Here is a 21,688-nt window from a genome sequence, read left to right as displayed (position 1 = left end):
TATAATATTCAGACCAGCTACCAGCTAGTTTTGTTATCATCCAATACAATTAGCTGTGCTCACATTGCTGAGCCTCTGCTGAAAAATACACAGATATTTATTGAAAAGGGGCAGTTGACCTAATGACGATGTATCATGTCATCTTAATGCAGTCAATGTAACGTTATCAAGCAACGAGCATGGAAAAAAACAATAAAAATAAAATCACGCAACGTTGCATTGGGAGTTTAAATGAGTTTCCAGCATGTTGTGTGAAGCTGTCTCCCAGTGTTTCGGTCTCTGTTGTGGATTCTGCTCTCTCATGAGTACGAGCACACACCAGGTTGGAATCTGAAAACCGCACCACTAGTGGCCGCTGAAAACAACATATAGCCCCTTTAAGGAAGTTAATGTGCATCTTCCAGTAAAAACTCAGCAGCTTGTTAGTTTTGTAGAACAATGTGGGGACACAAAAATCAGAAGCAATGTAAAGATAATCACAGTGGTGGAATGTAGAACATTTACTTAAGTACTGTAGTTATACAATTGTACAATTTTGAATTTAATTTAATCTGTAATAATACAACAACAACAGGTGCCATTCATCAGCATTTTCTCAAGATAACAATAAAACTTTTCCCGTTAACATAAGAAATAAGCTAATAAGACAGAGCCAGGCTAACTGTTTTCCCCTGTTTTCCTGTCTTTGTGCTAAGCTTATCTAACCGTCTGCTTGCTGTAACTTCATGTACCATTTTTTTAAAGACAGGGATGTTAACTCTCCATTTGAGGTTTACAAAAAAAGATGTTTTGAAGCTCAAAGAGGGTCAAGGACAGAATGTAAATAAGGTTGGATCCTGAATGCACAGAGGATAAAAACACATCCAAAGGGAGCAGCTGGTTCAAGTGGTTGCACCGCACTGTTGTATAAGTGGACATCCACTGTGAAGCTATGTAAATGGTTATCTGCATCTAAACATATTTATGTATTTAATGAAGAGATGGAAATTAGTTATGAAGAAAAATAACATGTTTTAATTACATTTTAATCACTGTGCACTGATGTTGCCCATCATGAGACTGATTCTACTGACCACCATTTTAATCAAAACAGGCATGAAATTTCCTCTTTATCACAACACTTTTATACATCTAGATATAAGTCAAAGTAAGAATCTAATTTAACAATTTTTCATGGTTTAAATACCCAGTACCCTTTTTTTTTCATTTAAAAGCCAATTAAAATATGCAAAAGTGCAATCCTTTAATTTTCTCATAAAAATGTAAATGACTCGAAATGGCTAGTTACAATCGGAGCAATTATTTAACAATGGAAAATAAGTCTTCACGTCTTCATGAAATCAGAAAGCAATGACATCTCTATCTACAGTAACATTAAATAAACTAAGGAACAAAAAGGGATGTTTGCTTTTTCATTCTCCTGCTGTTGTCCCCTGCAGATGGGATGAGATGCAACATGAGGTCATCTTGATTAGACTACAAAACCAGGTTTATTGTCTTTGACTGAATGAGTCCGTTGTGTTGTCCTAACCACTGGGTGTACTTTAAACGGGTCTCCTGTGAGACATGAAAACCCCCTATCACCTTCTCACAGCTAGAGACACTTAAAGCTCCGGTGTGAACACACAGAAGGGCTGAGCTTGAATATCTTAGTCCGCCTTAAAGAGTCTCTGTATAGCAGTTACAAGTGCCAGAAAGCAGCCACCTGTTTATTCCTGTGCGGGTAAGTCCGGGGTAAAGGAGGAAATTACAAATCACCCTGTTGATTGAAATTGTTTCGTTAAGTTCAAAGATTCATAGTCACTGACTATAGTTTTTATCTAAGCCAAGTAATTGCATCATCGTTCAAACACACTTCAGTACGTATAACAGTAAGTGAAAGCATCACTGTTCATAACTTTGAGACGTTCACTGTCTTTAGTTCAGTTCAACAAGTCCTCCAAATTAAACGACAAAATAAATAATTTTTCTAGAAGCTTTTTATAATCAGATGTCCATTTTGACAGGATGACATTTTTCTGTTCCTTCTAAAATTGTTATAAATTACTGTTGAGGAAGAAATCAGTTTTATGATTCTATCATTAGATTTTGGTAGGCAAAAAATATCTTGGTAAGGTTTAGGGAAAAATTGAGGGTTTGGGTTAAAATAAGTAGATAGAGGTTATGGTTATAGAGTTAATGTGGTTTGGTCAAAATGAAAACTTCCCTGAGGCTCAGGAAACGGGGTTTGTGATCATGCTTAAAGTTGGATGTTTTGTTGACCATCCACCCCATCGTCCTCCCTACGTGGATTCTGTCACCTGACTGTAGTGACTCAGTCCAGCTGACAGTAGTGAATCAGTCCAATCAGTTCAGTTTAAAGATTCTGTATTAAAGATTTGTTTGTAATGAACATCTCTTGTCCAGGGCCTCATAGAGAGCCAGTTTCCCCATTAAAATGTCCGTTTTTGGGTCAGCAAGACAGAATAATTCCAACAAGCAGGCAGGCTTGCAAGCTGCTTCAGGTTTGTTACAAAACCACCAGGACTCCAGCAATAGACCTGGTCTGGACTATTTGATTTGAATCACAGCACAGATGTCATAATGACCAGCGAAGACTTAATAAGTGTTAAAAAAGTAACCTCAAATCCATAAGTGATGTGCTGGAAACTGAGCTATTTTGTACTACTGGCACAGTTTAGAAGCAAAATTACCTGAATATTTTATGAAGTCCATTATAACCAAACTCCTTGATTTCAACAAATATAACTAAATAAAAACTAATTTATCCTAACTAGTTTATCCTTCATGTATGAATATGTAAATATCTGCACTGAGGTTTTATTACTGACTATGTAACTTAAAATGACAGATTAGTGTCACACCACATACACTTGTGGACACGAAGCTGCTGTTTTATCACTGTCCGTGTTTTTCACACATTGCCGTCCTTTTGTCTGTCTGCTGATTTAGCAAATATTTTCCTTGCCTTGTAAGGGGTTTGTAAATGTTTCATTTTCCACAATGGGAAGACTCTGATCTTAATATGTTGTTTAATATGCCCCCCATAGTGTGATATATTACTTTAAGTCCCTGAAATCCTATATTTTTCTCAGTCAGCTGTGAGCTATAGGCGCCTACATGAACATAACATTTTCTGAAAGATTTTGTTTTCACATTAAGTATTTTCTGTATTTTGTGGGGTTTTTTTGTGCTCATCTCAATTATTTTAAGTGGGAGGGGCCTCAGTTAGGAAAAATGCGATGTCACTGCATTTCTACGCACCAATCAGAGTTTAGCATTATTTGAATACACAGTCCTGATGAAGCAGATTAGCTGAGTTTTTGACTTTTTTTATGCTCTTTTCTGAACTTTAGCTTTTGCACAGTTATGAATATTCTCAAGATTTACTACTGAATTCTTCTGAAGATTTGAAACCATGTTTTGTTGCTTTAAAGGCACAGAAGCACTGATACAACTACAAAGTTGCCTCTCAAACAGTGCAGATTTAATCATTATCTGAATGTCCAGACCGTTTTCACTTGCCACACTAAATGTAACACTGGCTACAAAATTTCAGGCAATACATAACCATCCTCCATAGAGTGCAGCAGCGCTAATATCTGGGATTTAATTCATGCTGTTGCTTGTCAGTCATTTATTCTCAACAGCCTCTGCAGAGCCAATGCCACAGTGAAGTAGGATCATGTTTGATGAAAGAGTCTGTCCCAGTGCTTACTGAACCTGATCCCCAAAGCTCACTACACTCCAATATGATTCCTAAACAGGGTAGTTAATATTTGATTTATTAATTATTTATTTTTAAACCAAAAGTGTAATTAACTTCTTAACTTTTCTTTCAGCACCCATTGTCACTTTTGATGTAGTAGTTCAATGCACATCAATTATTTTCTATCTAGCATGTGTTTAAAAATGTAATACATTGTTTGAAACACAGTATAGTGTAGCAGAGATAAGGAAGTTTAAAGTGTTTATTACTGTATTTGTCAACAACTGTAACCTCTCTTATGAAACATCCATAGCTAAGTTAATAAATTACTGATAACGAGGTGGAAAAGTTGCAATGATATTTAACAATCTATAATTAAACACAGACAAATCTCAGGATGCTTGTTTGAAATATCATTCGCAGACAGATTTAAAACATTAGAACTAATGAAGAAATATTGAGCCAAAATGTTCAGTCTTGTCTTTGGAAATAGTAGTTTACTCACTTCTTATAAGATTGCTTCTGGAGCTTTGCGCTGCACCCCTTGGTCTTCATCAGTGGATGGTGTTTTTGAAGTTGGCATGGAGAGAGAAGAAGTTTTTTATTAAAATACGAAGACATATCTTATATGATTATGACTGTTGGTTGATATTATATTGTCAATCCTTCATTTTCTGTTTACACACTAAAAATCACTGGGTAAAAATTATATTATATTGATCTACTGATATTATAACTGGGTTAACAGTACCAATGTGTTGTATTTTTTAGATCACTGTTGTGTTGACCAAGTGTTCAGACATAACAACCTTTACCCTGAAACGTCATAAACGTCATGTCATTTGTACAAAAGGATGTGCTTATGACATTAGAAATTGCGAAGGATCCACATATTATTAACAATCAGTCACAAATAGTGACATACACATTTGTCCACAACAGTCCACAACCATAATTACATTACATTTATTCATTTAGCTGACGCTTTTATCCAAAGCGACTTACAATTGCTAAAGATGTCAGAGGTCGCATGCCTCTGGAGCAACTAAGGGTTAAGTGTCTTGCTCAGGGACACACTGGTGGATGTACCACAGTGGGGAATTGAACCTGGGTCACACCAAAGGCATGCATCTTATCCATTGCACCATCACAACCCCATAATATAGTTTAGTTTGGGCAAATAACCCAACTGTAATAAAATACAATGGCACTAATACTGGTTCAAAACAGCCAATTGTTTCTCTAACCATGATACTGGGCAAAGGTAACCTATTATTATGCTTGTGCCATATTGACCCATTGTTTTTTGTGTGCATACACCAGTTATACAGAAGCACCATAGAAGTAATAGTTGTTCACATTAAATGTTTATCCCCTTTCACAACTACTTTTAGAGTGTTTTAAACCATTCATTCACTGTTTAGATACTGCTTACACGTGCTATATAATGGGAGTAACCCTGAAGGGAATGACATACAGAATGAGATGAGCATTTAATCAGCAATAATGCTTATGCTAATAATATTAATGATGCTTTGTATCAGACAGTAAAGACTAAATTGTTTAAAACCCTACATGGACAGGCATTTATAATATAAATATCTGAACTTTTCATTCAGTCATTTCTAGGAAATAAACTTAAGCCACAACAAATGATTTCCTTTCCGTGAACAATTAAGCATTATGGCCTCCTACAGTGTTAAAGAATAGTGACTCTGTCTTGGACAATGAAGCCAAATCAGAGCCGAACAATGCCTTTGTGCAGAGCCAGTCGGGTGCATTCAACATATCCATCCATAGGCTTCATTTTATAATAGGATCATAAAATTGGGATAAAGACTTTACAGTTCAAGTGGTCACATCTCATCACACCACTAGAGCTTTTTTTCTACATACCTCCTCTTTTTGTCATGAATGTATGTTAATAGTCATGCAGATTGTTCATTCTTGGGATTTGGTAAAACTGGAACTCTCACATTCTCACTTGCACATCGATTATCAAGTGCAAATAGCAGCATGTGTACAAAAGGCTGTATATACAAGAGAGTATAGTACAGTGCAGGATAATATGCAAATTCTGGTCCAAATACAACGGCTGATAAATATAACACAAAACTGCATAGTCTTGCTCGTTTTAAAGGGCCTACCAGTAATTTCTGCCCATATAAAATACAGGTGCATTCAGACTGCATATAACTGAATCATCTGGCTTATAGAATTATATAAAACTCTTTTTGTTTGTTTTTCATTTGATGATCATTAAGAAACATAGATCTGATTTGCTGCTATTAACAAATATTACTGATGTAAACAACCCTTTAACAACACTAGTAAACATAATAACTTAGTTATTAGTTTTTTATTAAATAGGGACAAGATTGTTACGTAGTATAAGGAGACATAGTGCAACAAATATAAGAAATATGGGGCTTCCAGGTGATGCTAATTTGCAGCAACTGTCCTTGGTTAGTTTGAAGTCAGTTTGAAGTCAGTTTGGGAGTGAGCAGGTTCAAATTATATTATTATATTATTTTATTGTACAATTATATTATTGTATTTTGAATTTTGGTGTGGAGGCAACCTCTATGTTTACATTAGATTCTAAATTGCATTTTGAAGTCAGTTGGTTGCACTTTTAAGTCACCAGATGAATTGAGTTGAACTAAACTGGATTTCAAATAGGCAAAACTTTCTAACTCATATTGCGGCAAACTGTACCACCATACAACAAGGAAACCTGAATAAAGCTACTGCACTGTTAGTTAAAGGTTGATTTATAAGAGTAGAGTAACAGAGTGCACAACATGTAAGACGCACAAGAATGATAAAACGTCTTTTTCTGATGTCAAATGTAATTCACTTTCAAGCATGGACCTCTAGAGGAATCAGTTACATTTGTTAGAATAATATTTGTCTGCTCTGACGAACCACTGAGGAAACTTACAAAAGGGGGCGCTGTTGAGGCAGAAAACTGTCAAAAACCCAATGACTGGCAGTGGTTATTCTCTTCATACTGACATTTTGAGTGATCCCTCAGAAACAGACAGGACAACAGTGTCACTGCTGGCATGCAGCAGTGCTACTCTGCATAATTGAGTTACTGAATTCGATGTTGGGATCATTGGATCATCGTTCAGATCTATTAGGTATTGAAGAGTGCATCACTTCTCTGTGCTGATTAGTTGTATGGAAGTGGTTGCCTTAAGGTTAGAAAATCAAGTTTTGTGTTAGTTTTTTTTACTAGAAAGTCACTTAAAGTCCCCAGTCACTATGGGAAAATATGGGTGGAAGAAGTTAGAAAGAGTTTTCAGACAATTAGTTTGGTCAAAAAACTGCCCATTATGGCTCTGAGTAACTGAATCAGACAGGTAAGACATTGAACTCGCTACACATCCTGTGTGTAACACAAGTTCAGCGGTATTCCAGGTAAAAGGCAAAGTGTTTCTCTGTTAATGGGTCTCATCTCAGCCTTCAGTGTCACTGCAAAGTCCTCAGGGGTAAACACTAAATGCAAAAACTGTGGCACAAAACAATCCCCCAGATCTATTAGAGGGCATTAACAAATTAGAGCATTCCTGCAGTTGATTCTAATGGCAGGAAAAATTAACATCAACTGTGAAGAAAATGTGGTGAACGAGTGATTTTCTCCAAACAGCTTAATGTACAATTTAATTTAATTTATTTTGAGGGTTGTTTGCATTTTTATCTATGAAAAGGAGCACATTTTTGGCAAACCCTCTCACCTCATAATATACTCTAGTTAGTACATCCATACTGAAAAAAGTACAGTTGCTACCTATAGTAGCTGTTGTACCACCAGGCTCCAGAGCAGCTTCTTCCCTAAAGGCTGTGAGACTCCTTAATTCATCCTCAGTACTCCATCATGCAAAATAGCTGTATATCTTTATATAATTTTTGTACATAATGTTTGCTCTTCGTTAGTAGTATAAAGGGCACAAAAAACTAAATCCCATTATACAATCCTGTGTTGTAAAATGACAAATAAACCTACCTTGTAGAGTTTGGGATTTAATTAAATTGTGTTTCAGAATATTAGCACATGTATGCACTTTTGAAGCGCTCAGGTCTACATATGATGGAAAGGAATATCTAACATGCTTTATGTCCGTTTTTACTCAGTTGGCGGACAGATATCAGGGCTCACACAGCTATTATTTCACTGTTTAACATTGTATTGTACATTTTTAGACAGTGTATGTACAAACATTCCTGCGAAGATTTTCAAATACAGTCCAGATCAACTCAACTTCTGTTCTCAAAACTTAAATATCGCATCGCTTATGTTAAAGCTTAAACAACAATAGCAGTAGAGTAGCATGGAAAAACAAAATTGGATTTCAATGCAGACATCTTTTTCGTCTTTAAAATCACTTTTGGCTATTCTGAACACTGTTCTATTTTAGGTGAATGACTCACTTTTTTTCCATCACCAACTGCTCCAAACTAAATATTTGCACACTTTCTTCCTCAAATCACTTAAATTTAAGATTTTACAGAAATTAATAACTAAAAATAAACTGACTGCAGTAACTTTGACAACAATTTCACAAGCCACACTAATCCAGGCAATACTGAATCTATATCATCAGCCAGTTGATCAGGGATATCAAATTAATTATTCTTGAGCTGAGGAAAATGTTATAATCTTTATTCTCACACAGTATTTGGGTCATATCAACAATAGCAGATCTTTTCAAGAGCATGCTTAAAAACACCCCATATGGAGCAAAAAACGGACACTTTCATTCAACAAAAGCTATTAAATAGAATTTACAGGGGAGTGAGATCTTCCACCGAAGACAATGATCAAAACACAAGTTGAAAACTTGTCTTCTTCATATGATATAGACAGTGAATCCAAACTCATGAGCTATAAGTTCTCCATGGTCCCAAATTAAATTAGGAAACTTTATATATACAAAAATGTGCTACACAGACCAGCAAATGTTAGAAACTATTGTATGTAAGAAATCAACCACCAAACTAAACAAAATACCCTATAAAATGCAGCTCACTGTGTACTTTTAACTAATGTAGGACTGACTGTATTGCACTAGTGATTTGTACTGTTTTAAATGACTACAAGTGGTGTTACAACATATTCCTCGTGTCCTCCCTTTTGACATGGTCAAGGGTCTTGTCATGGCACTTGCTTTTTTTGTTCTGGTGAGTTTTGACATGTTTTGCCAAGTGGTCACTCCTCATGAACCTCTTGCAGCAGTCTGGGCAAACAAAGCGCTTCTCCCCCGTGTGAGTCCTCAGGTGTCTCTGCAGCTCGTCCGACCTGGTGAAACTCTTCCCACAGAACAGCCAGTTGCACACAAACGGTCGCTCCCCAGAGTGCCACCTCAGGTGCGCTTTGAGGTGAGAAGTTTTACCATAAACTTTCCCGCAACCCGGTATGTGACAAATGTGCTGCTTCTTCTTCCCCGGCTCGTCACTGGACGTGGAGGACTGGCAGTTAGGACACCTGCACCTCCTGCACCGCCTCGCAGTTGCGAGAGGGGACTTTGTGTGCAGCAGAGCCGCGATTTGCGTCTGATATTGCGCAAAGTCCGTATGTCCCAGAACCAAGCCCCTCTGCAGCTGGAAGCGATGGGGACCAAGGGAGGAAGTGTGACTGACATGGTTCCCCTGCTGGAGGCTCCACCACGGAATATCCTCTCCAGGGTTTGGGGACAACTGTCTCTGCTGCTGGTGCACAAGGCCGGAGGGTCCCGTGACAAAACTTGGCATTGCGGGCGGAATGGGGGTTGGGGCTGCGTAACTGACTGCGGGGACGTAGGTGGGAGGGCAGGTGGACTGCAGAGACTGCATGGAGCAAGGTAACATCTTCACAGGGGAGAAGTCATAGGGGTACGAGGGGTCCGCCGGAGGGGTGAGGGGCAGTTCGTGGTGCGAGCTGAAGGAGCTCTGGATGTGCGCAGACAGCTGGGGCTTTGAGGATAGTCCGAAAGTAGCGTTGCTGGCCAGGCTACTCTGAGGGGTCCCCTCGTTAGTCCACGGGTGAAATAAACGCGAAGGGGAGCCCAGAGTCGGGTCGTAAGGGACCTGGAGGAAATCTGTGGGGTTGGATCCGTGGTGGTGCCCGATCCGGTTACAAGTGGCAGCCAGGAGAGCCAGCGGAGAGTGCTTACAGTTCTCTGGAGACGAGTTTGGAGTGCGATCCTGCATAACCGAGACACATATTTTCTGTATTACAATCATTATCTTACACACTTTGAGGTAAAACACGACAGAAAATTCGCTGCGTTTTAATATTTAACCGAATGATGGAATAGTTTGTCTAAATAGTTTGAATGCCATCTGCTCTGCTGATCGATCCTGTAGCCAGAATCGTGATGTGACATAAAAGTTGGCGTTATGTTGCAGCAGGAGTCGTTAACACGCAAAACAGCGTTAGTAATTAAATATTACACTGGCCCATTAAAGTAGCAGACTTTTATCTTATGATATAATTACACAAGAGAAGTCGTAACCCAAATGTAAAACCCAATTCGGTTGGGTAAGTTTACAAGTTATTAAAGTCGTGTAAAGTATACTACAGAAACTTGCGCACAAACCTGAAGAAAAGCCTGGAGTGTTTCATTCCGCAGTACAGCCACTGCTGCCATGGTAAACGTCCTCCTCCCTCTCGATGAAAACAATAAAAAAAATAACAGCACTAATTTGGATAAATATGCATTCGCAGTAAAATTTCGTGTCGAGCAGGTCTTCACTCTTGTGTGCTTCCTCTCTCTGAGATATCCTCGGTCTATCTGAAGAGTGAGGGATCACTTCTTAGAATTTGATAAGGACTTTGGTGGGCCGCCAGCCAGTCAGAAATAAGATTTATTACTTTGAAGTTTGCCGCTGCCCAATCATCAAAGAATAGCGGCTCTTTGAGAGGGGAAAGCAAATCCTTTGAATCCACAAAGCTCCTATGGTGTGTTTGTTGGTCTGGATAAAGGAGCTGATTATTAGGGGGGATGGGAAGGGAGGAGATAAAGGCGGGACAATTAATGAAGTAATCACTATGTGGGAAATGTATATACACAAATAATTGGATTTTCTTGATCAAAGACCCCCATGCCGCCTGGAGACCCCGGTATTGGATGCTGTAGTCATCTGATCCTCTTTTTGTAATTAAGGATTTGTAGCAGAACCCTATGTGACAATGTGACATTGTTATCTCTGGAGATCTCCAAGAGAGTTGCCTTGACTGTTTGATGGAGGAAGGAGACCAAATCAAGTGACTCAACACAAAGTTCTCATCTCGGAAGAATCTGCGTCTCTTTTACATTTCTAATTTGAATTAAATTTTCTTTGTTGTTCCTTTGAACTACAACATGGGCATTAAACACTTAATTATGCCCTCTCTGAATTATTTAAATAGTCTCCTTGCTCATTTCAATCATTTGTTTTATCAGAACCTTACTCCTGATTTACAACTCCCCACCCCCATTCCCTCTCTTTATTGAGCATCAAAATGTAAGCTTTTAGAGCCTTAGGGTAACTTCCAGCAGCTAATTCAAATTATAACATATTACTTAACATGACATAAAGGGAAACCTCTGTTTTAAATCAGGTGACAAAAGCAGCACTTGAAATGTTCATGTCTCAATTAAGATTCCTTGTAAATTTGAAAGGTCAATGAAGAAGTTCTCATTCAGAAAAGCACAAGATCCCATGCATCCAAATTAAACAGCGGTATTTATAATGTAAGGGAACTTTAACACAAAGGCTAAACTGGTGTACAATATCATATTCTTTCCTTTTTTTGTTTCAAAACATTTTATGATGGAAAAAGTATGCAGTTTTCGTAAGATAATATCCAAACTTTTGTGACAGAGCAGTCGAAATGAAAGTTGTAGTTTTCTATATCAGCTCTCTGATCTTTATCTGGCTTCCCTGCAGAAACAATCACTGTCCTCTCAACTAGTTTGGAGCGGCAGATTTTGAATTAGATCTGTTCCTTTGAAGGGATTAATGTTCCCAGTCCTCTCCCACGGCTTTACACACAGTCATGAGGGAAAGGGGGAGTCCTGCTGGGCTACACTGGAGCCATGTTAAACTACAAAACTGGCTACAGGAGTAGTGTAGTCACACTGTTGACTGATAAAAAACTAGTGGAGATCAATCTTGTTTACATCAAGTTATGGCAGCAGTGGGTGACACAGTTTGTTGTATAAAGTTTTTTAAAAATGTGCAGAAAACAGGTAGGTCACTGCTTTGCATCCTGAGCAACATTGTATTAATCTGTCATTTACACAACTGTGTGTGTATTTGTTTACATTTAGCTCTTTAATAACTTAGACCTGTTGGAAGTCATCCCAAGTCATATTGTAAATGGTTTCAACATCTGAATGTGTGAACAGTATTTTCATGATCACTTTTTAGAAGGCACCCTTTATACACTGTTTAACTAACAATTAATTGTTTTACTAATGGTTAATAAATCAGTTATAAGAAAGAACACCTGTCGGGTTGCCAAGTTGTTAAAAAAATCCCTTGCTGATGTTTATTCTCCCCCAGGATAATGAGACAAATTGGCATGCTATTTTATGATTTTAATTCATCAGTAAGATGGATTCTTATAAAAACACTTTATCGATGACATACTGCAGACTTGACGGTTTATTAGAAAAAGAGAAACCCTGGAGTAGATACTAACATTTATAACTAAACTATAACCGACACAAAGGATAAACAGCCACCAAAGTGATTTTATTTCAACCTGGCAACGCAAAACTTGCTATTAATTAATGGAATCCAAATCAACTGTAAAGCATTTGTAAATGATTTATTAATAATTTCTAAAACCATTATTTATGTCTTGTGCATTGCACTTTGTTAGTCTACATGCATTCACTTTGTGCACTTTAGTATTAAAGGATTTTGACACAAGGGGGCCCAAAACAGTTGAAAAGATCATTCTAAAAAGGCCAAATACAGTAAACTCAGTTAACCAGCTGTAACCAACTAAATTACTGACCAGCTCAGCCATCACAGCTGTAAACAATTTCATAGTCAACTCCAAAAGTTTGTATTTGTGCAGAAGAGAAGTAAGTCAGTTTCTCCTTCCAGGTTTAAATGTCAGATAAATGTCAAATGTTGTAATCTGCTCTCTTATGTCAAACCAAACGACTGTTAAAGTAAAGGGAGAATCCACCCTAAAACAGAATTAACATTTTTCTATGATCCTGAATAGAAGCGGTGATTCATGAACATTAAAATAATACATATTAATTCCGATTTATGGTGGATTTTCACATAAATCAGCTTTACATGTGAGCCGTCATGCTACACTAAGTCAGATTCCAGCCATATGTGACAACTGCATGAATTTTGTGAACCATCAGCATTACCAAATTATTGATATCTTCCTTTTGAGACACTCGGTTCAGCCCTAAATGCGAGTTCTTACATTTTAATGCATCTCAATGGGACTCCAGCTGAGGGATGGATTTGGCTGAGCAGGACTTTGATATAGTTTGTAAGAAATTCATGACTGTGTGCTTGACACAATGTCCAGTCCCTGAGGTAATTTACTTGCTCCAAACCTTTACGGTCTTATGGCCATGCCTCAAGTTTTACAGGGTCACCTCAGCAGTGATTTGACTGTAAGAATCTTATCCTGCGGCATTTGATGGGAAAATTAACTTGCAGGAACCCCTGCTGCAATAGTTTTCTGCCTGTGTACTCAAAGGTTTGAACATGAAATCAGTCTGTACCATCCGTGTATTTCATACACTAAAGCATAAAGCAGAGAGTTGATCGACAGAAATACTGTTAAGAGGGGAGACATGTAGGAAGCTGAATTCAGGAGTTAGCAAAATCTAAAGAAGATAGTCTTGCAGTTACAGGAAACAAAACACACACAGTTGTTGCCTCTAAAAGGCAGGAAATTGAAGCAGGTATTTTTCCACATATAAAAAGGCAGAAAACCACACCTGCATTTTTGGCTCATATTCCTATTTTGATCAGATATCTGAATATCTTGAGTTTAAAACAAAATGAAACCTATTCTAAATGTTCAACAGGTGACTCATTATGTGAAAAGGACCATCAATTACCAGTAAACACAAGAAGAAAAACACCAACAGTCAAAAGTAAGAAGTTTAAACACATTTATTTGACTCATATAAAATGGCAGCTTACTAGAGATAAATAAAAATGTACAATAGATATCAAGTTGCTGAGTTTGTTTTGGCTCAGGTCCAGTTCAGAGTTGAAGAAGGCAATCTGCAGAAGAGAGAGAAAAACTGCATTGACAATGCCCATCATGCAGCACACTCAAAAGTACTTTTCACTATCATTGCATTTAATTGTTTAATTTTATTAGAATGATTTACTACTTATTGTATTGACCCCAAACGGCTCTGAGAACGAGGAGCTGAACTTGAGCATTTTGAGATAACTGACAGTGACGACTGTGGATTTGACAAGAGTCAGGGGGCAATGCCACAACACGAACCCTTTTAACTTTCCATATTCTCTGGACAGTTGGAGAGAAAACAGGTTCCACATCTGTCTCATACGAGACATATCAGAGACTTGGGCATGAGGGTGGGGTGAGCGGGGAGGTGGTGCAGGGTGCATGTGTGAGAGTGAGAGTTTGAGTGTGGGGGGAGAGGGAGAGAGAGGCGGAGAGGGAGAGACGCTTGAGGCTACCGGGTACTTGAGCCGCTATAATGGTGTCTCGTATGAGAAAACATCTGTGAATTTCCTCAGTGATCTACAACAAAGTATAACTCAGAGCAGTCACTCAGAAGACCTTTGAAGTTGCTGTCTGACAGAAAGCTGCCATTGTTCGTAGCCCCCAACACACAGAAACTCCAACTTTGGTCTCACTAATTTTCCCTGCAATGCGATACATCTCTTTTTTTCCTCTCTCTCTCCCGAGCCTATGAAGCTGGGGATCTCTGCATATTCAAGAGCAAAGAGTAAAGCCGTGGCAATGTGCCGGGTTGGCCCAGGGTCACGTAAGGCGGGACAGGTCATTTTACCTTCTTTCAGCCCACCCGGGATGTGTTAATCCATCCCTAAAGAGGGAAACTCTCCCCCCTCTATGATGATGTACAAGGGTACAGACTGCAGTGCTCTCGCAGGAAATATTACAATAAAAAGATCTCCAAACATCAAAAATACTGTGACACCAACAACTTAACTGTCTTCAGATATTCAGATGTTGCCAGATTTTAAGAACAGGTGGTTTAGGTTTTTATTATACTTTTATATTATAACTTTTATATAATTTCTAAATATAATTTCACTTTAGTGACCACTTTCCAGGCGTTATTGCTCCAGAGCACTTGAGCAAGGTATTAAGAGCCGCTACATGTTTCCTGCAACTGTTGGTATGTAATTGTGGGAAATTTGAAATAGTGTTATTTGTGAATGCTTCAACCGTACAGAACAAGTTCTTGGTTGCTTTTACAGAAATGCTATTTTTGATACTTAAAACATGAATGTTTTCAGGTTTGTAAGTAGAACAAGATTCCATGTTGTACTGGGCTGAATAATCTACATACATTTGTTAATTTTAGTAATATTTAAATAAACATTTACTTTTAGAGAAGCAATGAAAACAAATGAATGACATAAACTCTTTGGAGACATTGAACCTTTATCTTAATACTATGTTACAATATGTAAAATAAAAAATGTATATATATATATATGCCTATATGATGTAACCGATTACATTTGTCAGTGAAAGACCTTGTTCCTGTACAAGCCTTGTGTTGCCCATATTGACCCACTCATTTAGCTAAAAAATGTCAATAAAAATAAAGCAGGTGATCCAGCGGCCACTAGCGGTTCAGTTCTAAGATTGCAACCAGACATGTGCTCGTACGCGTGCTGAATTGTGAAGTCATGAGTGAGCATAATCCAAAACACAAGCACTGTCATACAGAAATCCTGCAATAAACGCAGAAACACCAGCATGCAGGCTGTGGCTTTTCACTCAGACATGTTCAGGCCCTGTTATTTCAACGTTCCCGTCTCAGAGGCAGGTCTACACCGGCTCCGTAACGTTACTTCATTCAGCGCAGCGAGCCGCATATCGGCACAATCCTCACAAAAAAAGGCAGAGTGACAGCAGCTATAGACAGACAGGGAGAACAGACAGAGCTGGAAACTCAGGTAAACTCCCACTGCAACGTTACAGTAATATTTTTATCAGCTGCAGGTTGAACTAATCCATGCTCGTTACATGATCACGATACATTTACTGCACTTACTATCTGTGTATCTTTCACCGGAGGCTCAGCAATGTCAGCACAGCTACATGTACTAGATGATAATGAAACGGTTAGTGGACTGAATATTATAACGAGATTGTGTCACACTTGATAACAGTTAAACCGCAGTCAGTAACTTTACTGTAACTAGTGTTAGTGGATGGCTCTTCCTTCCTCTGGGATGTTGTGACCGGTTTATTACAGTTAGTTACAGCGACTGAGAGGTGGAGAAGCTGTGTACCTGAGTATAAACATAAACTGAATGTTATGAAGAAAACAGCAGCAGGTCCGAGCTCCTGTAGCGTTAGCTGGCTGCTCCTGGCTGCATCAATATAGGCTACCTTTACATGTGGAAAGCTAACGTTATATAACTTTGCACCGGATAACATTAGCAACTGCGCGGCCTTAGCCGGCGAGCTCACGTGACTTTTACTGTGTTTCTCCAGCTTTACTAATGCTCACTTTGTTCTTACTCACCATCATCTGAACCTGTTTGGTCTGATGGGCTTCAGCACATAAACCTTTATTGTTGTTTTGGATCCTTACGTGGAGCCTGTGTTTTGCTGTGAGCCGGCTGTTTTATGGTGTGAGTGGACTGCATGTCGTTGTCGCTGTAGTCAGAGAGGCTCGGGAGCGCGCACAGGGCTGAATCCGACCCGGAGAACTCTCATTAAAAGCAAAATAGTGGCTGATGCAAGCAACGGAGAAAACAGGCGTGTGCCTCATTTCTGAGTGAGTTTTGAGCCCACTGACAATAAGGCAATGCCAATTTGATTTATTAAAATGAAAAACTTACATATAGCCCCTTTAAGGGGCATGTAAAGAAAATACTGTAATGTGACAGTGGGGGTCTCCACAGACTACTACATACATAAATTTGAGAAATCTAGGAGTTTTAGGACACATTTTAAAACTACTATACCGGACACTACTTTATTGTGACCTCAATCAAAAGGCCGTTTGGTTGAACACCAGGTGATACGTCCCTGCTCCTCCTGGCTGTGGCAAAAAAAAAAGAAAAAGCTTTCTGTTATGCCTCCCAAACTGAAACAAGGCCGTGGTAATTCTCACACTGTTACCCGTCCAGCGTTTATTCAATGGCAGCTGGTACCACCATCTGGGAAAGCAGCACCGGGGCAAAACAAAACAGGTTACACCTTTGGCCATGCCAAGTCTGCTAGTGCCCCACTCCGTCTACAAACTGAGAGAGGCTAATCACAATTTCACGCTCTGATTTGTCAAATCCCACTCCAGCACCGGAGGCAGCAAGAAAACTTTTAAGTCAATAAATTTCATGGCATATATAGGATAACAGCTCTTCCATACTGTTTCTATTGTTCTATGTAAGCCTTTTCTAGCTTTATCCCTCTTTACACGAGGAAGCAACAGAATGCTTATATCTCTATGTATTTGCAAATGAAAAGGAAGCTGTAATTCTGGCCACAACATTTGGTCAACACCAAGATTGGCAGTCGGGAACAAACTCTTATCCCCTCGTGCATGCATTTTATATTCATGCAAATGTTAACAACAAAACGGTGCCCTCAACAAACTGCAGGTGTGAGGAAGCTGAAACAAAAGCCACTGTAACCCTAATGGCATCCCTTGTCATTAAGAGACCTTTGATGTATGTACTCAACAGACTCTTTTATCTCCTTGTTCTTCTATGCCTCTTACTCTCTCGCTCTGTATCTACTGGCTCAACCAGTTTCTTTATTAATGCCGTCTTTGGGGAATGTTCTTTTGCTCAGAGCCCTCAACACACACCTGACATCTGGCTGACGCTCATGTATGTCACTTTCTTTGGCACCAATCATTAGCCTCACAATGCTAAGTTTGTAGCTATTTTAGGTGTCTGTTTGTCCCCCGTCCTTGAAGTTGGTGGGAACTGGACCTGGCATTAATTCTTCATTTATCAAACTGTGGTATGCAATCATATTATAGTGTGATATATTCTACTGTGGTGGAAAACGGACACATCTGGATACCAAAAGCATGTATACTGCATTAAAACAATATTTGAAAAGACTGCACATGAAATACTAGTATTCAAACTCTCTCTTTGAACTCCAAGGATATAAAACAGGACAATGTTGGCCTAATCGTCTTCTCTCTTTGAAGTAAGACATCACTATTAGGTGAAAAGGTAAGTATGCTTCTTTCGAAAATAAAAGCTTTTCATCATTTGTTAAGGCTGCAGTTCGAGCAATTTTCATAAAGGTGGTTTAAAACTTTGGATAACAATGTTTGGGGGCTGCCTTGGATGGAGCTCTAATGAAAGCACTACGCATGAAGCAAATAGCTAAAATGGCAAGAATAACACCAGCAGTAACGTTAGCCACATTAAAGGAGTCCTCTCTCGTGCACCAGATGTTGTCAGATTTAATGAGGAAAAACAAGAGGGAGCTGGATTCACTAAGACGTATTTAAGAAAACACAGGTGTCGGGACTCAAACGCTGAAATGACACTGCGTCTGCAGACCCCGTAACACGACCAGGAGTCCATGCAAACACAGGAGCTTCAGTTCATTAGGTCAGAACATCTCTCATGAGAAAGTATTTCATAACATTTGCAACACATAATCAGCTAACCAAGGCAATTACGTACACACCTCCGCTCACCTCCTCTCATATGCTAAAGCAGGCAATCAGCCAGGGAGTTAATTTGGCAGAGAAAAACAGGGGAAGAAACACCCACTCTGGAACCATTTGTCACCACAGTCCAACCTTGTTATTCAAACTAGTGAGCCTATTTGAAATTCCTCACCATGGTAAAAACAGGGCCAAAATAATCAAGGGAGCATGATCACACTTAATTGATTCAGTGTACTTTTAAGATGCACTACAGGGTGCTGGGGTGACCTATTTCAGACTGCTCTTCAGAGGAGCCATCTATCCCAGCAAGGGAGTAATGCACAACGAGGATTTTAATTATTGCAGGATCTGTGGCTTCGACCGGAGGTGAAATGCTTCTGAACTAACTGTGACACCACATTATAACACTGCCAGTGGTCTGGAGTATTACTCTTTGAGTTTAATATGACAATAAATCGAAAAGTTTATTATTGATGCAGCTTAATTATGTGAGTTAATTTGATCATGGATACAGCTGGATTCTTTTTTTTAATAGTTGTCCACAGATAATTTAAACCAAATCTCAAACAACCACAAGAAAAAATTACATTATTTAGATAACCATTGCTTTTAAATGTCATTAAATAGGGGCAGTGTTGTAATGTAACTAAGTACATTTAGTACTCAAGTATGTGCTTCAGTACACATTTTTGAGTATAGTATTTCCATTGTATGCTACTTAATACTTCATTACAATTTAGATGGAAATATTTACTTTTAGTTGGAAAATGAAAGACATAAAACCACAGTGTTTTCAAGCGAAAAAACCCTTGGACTACAAACCATTTTTCATCTTAAATTTTACTTGCACCATGTTTTAATTACATTATATTTCACATGCTTAAAAAAGCAGAAATAACATATATAACCAGCAATGTTTAGGTGATGAGTCAGTCCTCACAGTCTGACCCTCACAGCACTCAGCAGTGGGGTTTAATGAACACTTTGGACCTCTTTAAACCCACCAGGATTCCATGAACCTGAACCTAAGTGAAGCCGGTCTCGCTATCTAGGCAGAGCTCTAATGTTTTCCCTGCTGAGAATAAGGAGGATGAGATCCTCAGTCATACCACCCTACTCTTCCTATTAAGATCAAAATCTCCTCTCAGGCCCTCGGGTGTCAACAAAGGGAGATGCAGTAAATGATATGCAAATTGAAAAGAAGAAAAAAAAAAGCTCTACAAATCAACTCGCCAGCCCTGCATTTCCGACACTTCACATCTTAAAAGAAAATTCCTGTATTTAGGGTGAAATTCAAATTGAGGTCTAGCTCTGCCTGTGTGAGGCTATTGCAGCACTCAGACTGCACAAAGCCCCTCTAACTACAGGCAGCTCGCTGTGGGAGAACTTGTAGAGAGAGTTTGGGGTTTCAGAGGGATTTGTCTCTGGATCTGTCTTAGACAATAGACATAATGCTCAAAATAGGTAGATCTTCCCAAGTCAGGTTAACACCACTGAGTTTAGAAACACACTGCCTGCGAGATGAGGGGCTCCTTAGAGTAAATGTGGAGCAATGCCAAATGATCACTGATCAGTCAATTGACAAAAACTAACTGTTATTGGTGTCATTTATTCAGATAAAATGGCAAACATCTGCTGGTTAAAGCTTAAAAAATGATATGTTTGCTTTTCTTGAGTTCATATCATTATAAATTTAATATTATGGAATAATTGCAGCCCTGGTATAGAGTTTAAACATCTGATATAACAGCATTAAAAACACAAATGGATGCTCAGCATTTAAGTGTTTCAAGATGACTATGGAAATAGCTTCTTATTAATGAAGCCTCCCTGCCCAGCGCACCACATGATGATGTGTATTCTTTGAGGTACGTGTATTGCCATTCATTTATTTATTGATGCAACATCTGTACCATTTCACAGCAGTTTGTAAGCTGAATAATAATTTCTTATTTAGTGCAGGATTTAAGACCCCGAAAAGGCCTCTGGAAAAATGACGCTCATTAAATTACAAATTTTTGCCACAATGAGATGCATAAAAGCAGCAAGTCAAAATCAGGACAAGAAAAAGTTCAATAACATACACCAGGTAGGAGTCTGGAGCCCCTCTACTTGCAAAATGTAACATCTCTAACTATATCAAGCATTATGGCTATAAAACCTAAGCTGAAATGGAGAAACTGTGGTGTCTTACTACACAGAATAGCACAATGCTTATAGAAAACTTGTAATAATGTCACTGATGAGGAAGGTGTTCCTGTGAACACTTTCCAAACAGCTGAGGGAATCGCCTATACAGGTCGCTTATTCTGCAATACTGCTACTTGCTCCACATACCACAGCACATCCAACACAGAGGATGTTCTTTGGAGTGTCTGTCTACATGTCTGGCACGTCTGTCTTACCGGTTGACATGGATGTAAGGCTCAGCTCTGACTGACGAGAGGCCCGCTAGAAAGGGTGGGAGGGGGGAGCGGTCGCGTACTCTTCCTCAGGGATCGACTCCACAGTTGACAGTAATTTGTAGTATTCATCTTCTCCATCCAGAACTTTGATTTGACTGTGATGGGAAAGAAGACGAGAAAGTGGTGAGAAGCAACTGGGATGCAGAGCAGTCTTGATGGGATTTAGAATAAAAACAATATTTGCAGATACAACAATGAGGCACATGCATTTTCTTAAGCATACTGAGCTGAACCAGGATGTAATTTATAGTACAAATACAAGTCAGACCTTCAACAATTAAATTAGCATGCTGACAAAGCCTTAATATGTAACCCCCTCTCTAATGACGCAAAGCAACTGCTCATAAAAAGCCTGTTATTTTCGGCTCTCCATTTACATTAAAAGAAAACAACTCCATTTCTGGATTCTCCTATTTCACAAAGGGCCTGCTCTGTTTAGAGTTGCTGTAAGTAGGAAAGCAGTTATTTACCCAAGTTTTCTCGGCTTCCTCTTGCTCCCCTGGTAATCCAGAGTTCTCTGAGGAAAGGGCCAAGAGCACACAGTCAAAAGATGAGCAGAGAGTCATTAATTTTTAATTCAAAGTGATTTTGTGTTGAATGCGAGCAGATGCTGATAATATCAGAAGTCACAGCATAATTTTTTCTGATCAAAGGGCTCAAGTGAGTCTGAT

At 38.8% G+C, this 21,688-nt stretch overlaps 2 protein-coding genes across 2 annotated transcripts in view; both read right to left on the bottom strand.

Moving 5' to 3' along the window:
- Nucleotides 1-8,356: 8,356 nt before the first annotated feature.
- On the bottom strand, nucleotides 8,357-10,613 carry sp5a (Sp5 transcription factor a). Its single transcript, XM_038721082.1, has 2 exons — nucleotides 10,294-10,613; nucleotides 8,357-9,898 (listed from the first exon to the last, which is right to left on the bottom strand). The coding sequence occupies exons 1-2, from the start codon at nucleotides 10,342-10,344 to the stop codon at nucleotides 8,822-8,824; spliced, it is 1,128 nt and encodes a 375-aa protein (XP_038577010.1). The 5' UTR covers nucleotides 10,345-10,613; the 3' UTR covers nucleotides 8,357-8,821.
- Nucleotides 10,614-13,821: 3,208 nt separating this feature from the next.
- The window catches only part of myo3b (myosin IIIB), a 70,214-nt gene continuing 62,347 nt past the window's right edge, over nucleotides 13,822-21,688 (bottom strand). Inside the window, exons 35-37 of the mRNA XM_038720488.1 lie at nucleotides 21,488-21,534; nucleotides 20,958-21,112; nucleotides 13,822-13,954 (exon numbers count right to left, since the gene is read on the bottom strand). Of these exons, the coding sequence (XP_038576416.1) occupies nucleotides 21,004-21,112; nucleotides 21,488-21,534 (156 nt within the window). The 3' untranslated portion in view covers nucleotides 13,822-13,954; nucleotides 20,958-21,003. The remainder of the gene's footprint in view (nucleotides 13,955-20,957; nucleotides 21,113-21,487; nucleotides 21,535-21,688) is intronic.

Source organism: Micropterus salmoides, unplaced genomic scaffold (genome assembly GCF_014851395.1).
Source record: "Micropterus salmoides isolate LMB-PRFRI ecotype aquatic unplaced genomic scaffold, ASM1485139v1 Ms_hic_scaffold_15, whole genome shotgun sequence".
NCBI lineage: Eukaryota > Metazoa > Chordata > Actinopteri > Centrarchiformes > Centrarchidae > Micropterus > Micropterus salmoides.
Note: the sequence above shows the minus strand (reverse complement) of the source record. Positions and strands in the feature narration are given on the sequence as shown.

Bases quoted from the DNA above. Each gene is read 5' to 3' on its own strand.
- sp5a (XM_038721082.1), bottom strand. From the start codon at position 10,344: ATGGCAGCAGTGGCTGTACTGCGGAATGAAACACTCCAGGCTTTTCTT. The intron at 9,899-10,293 runs GTTTGTGCGCAA...TCGGTTATGCAG, and splicing joins CACTCCAGGCTTTTCTTCAG to GATCGCACTCCAAACTCGTC.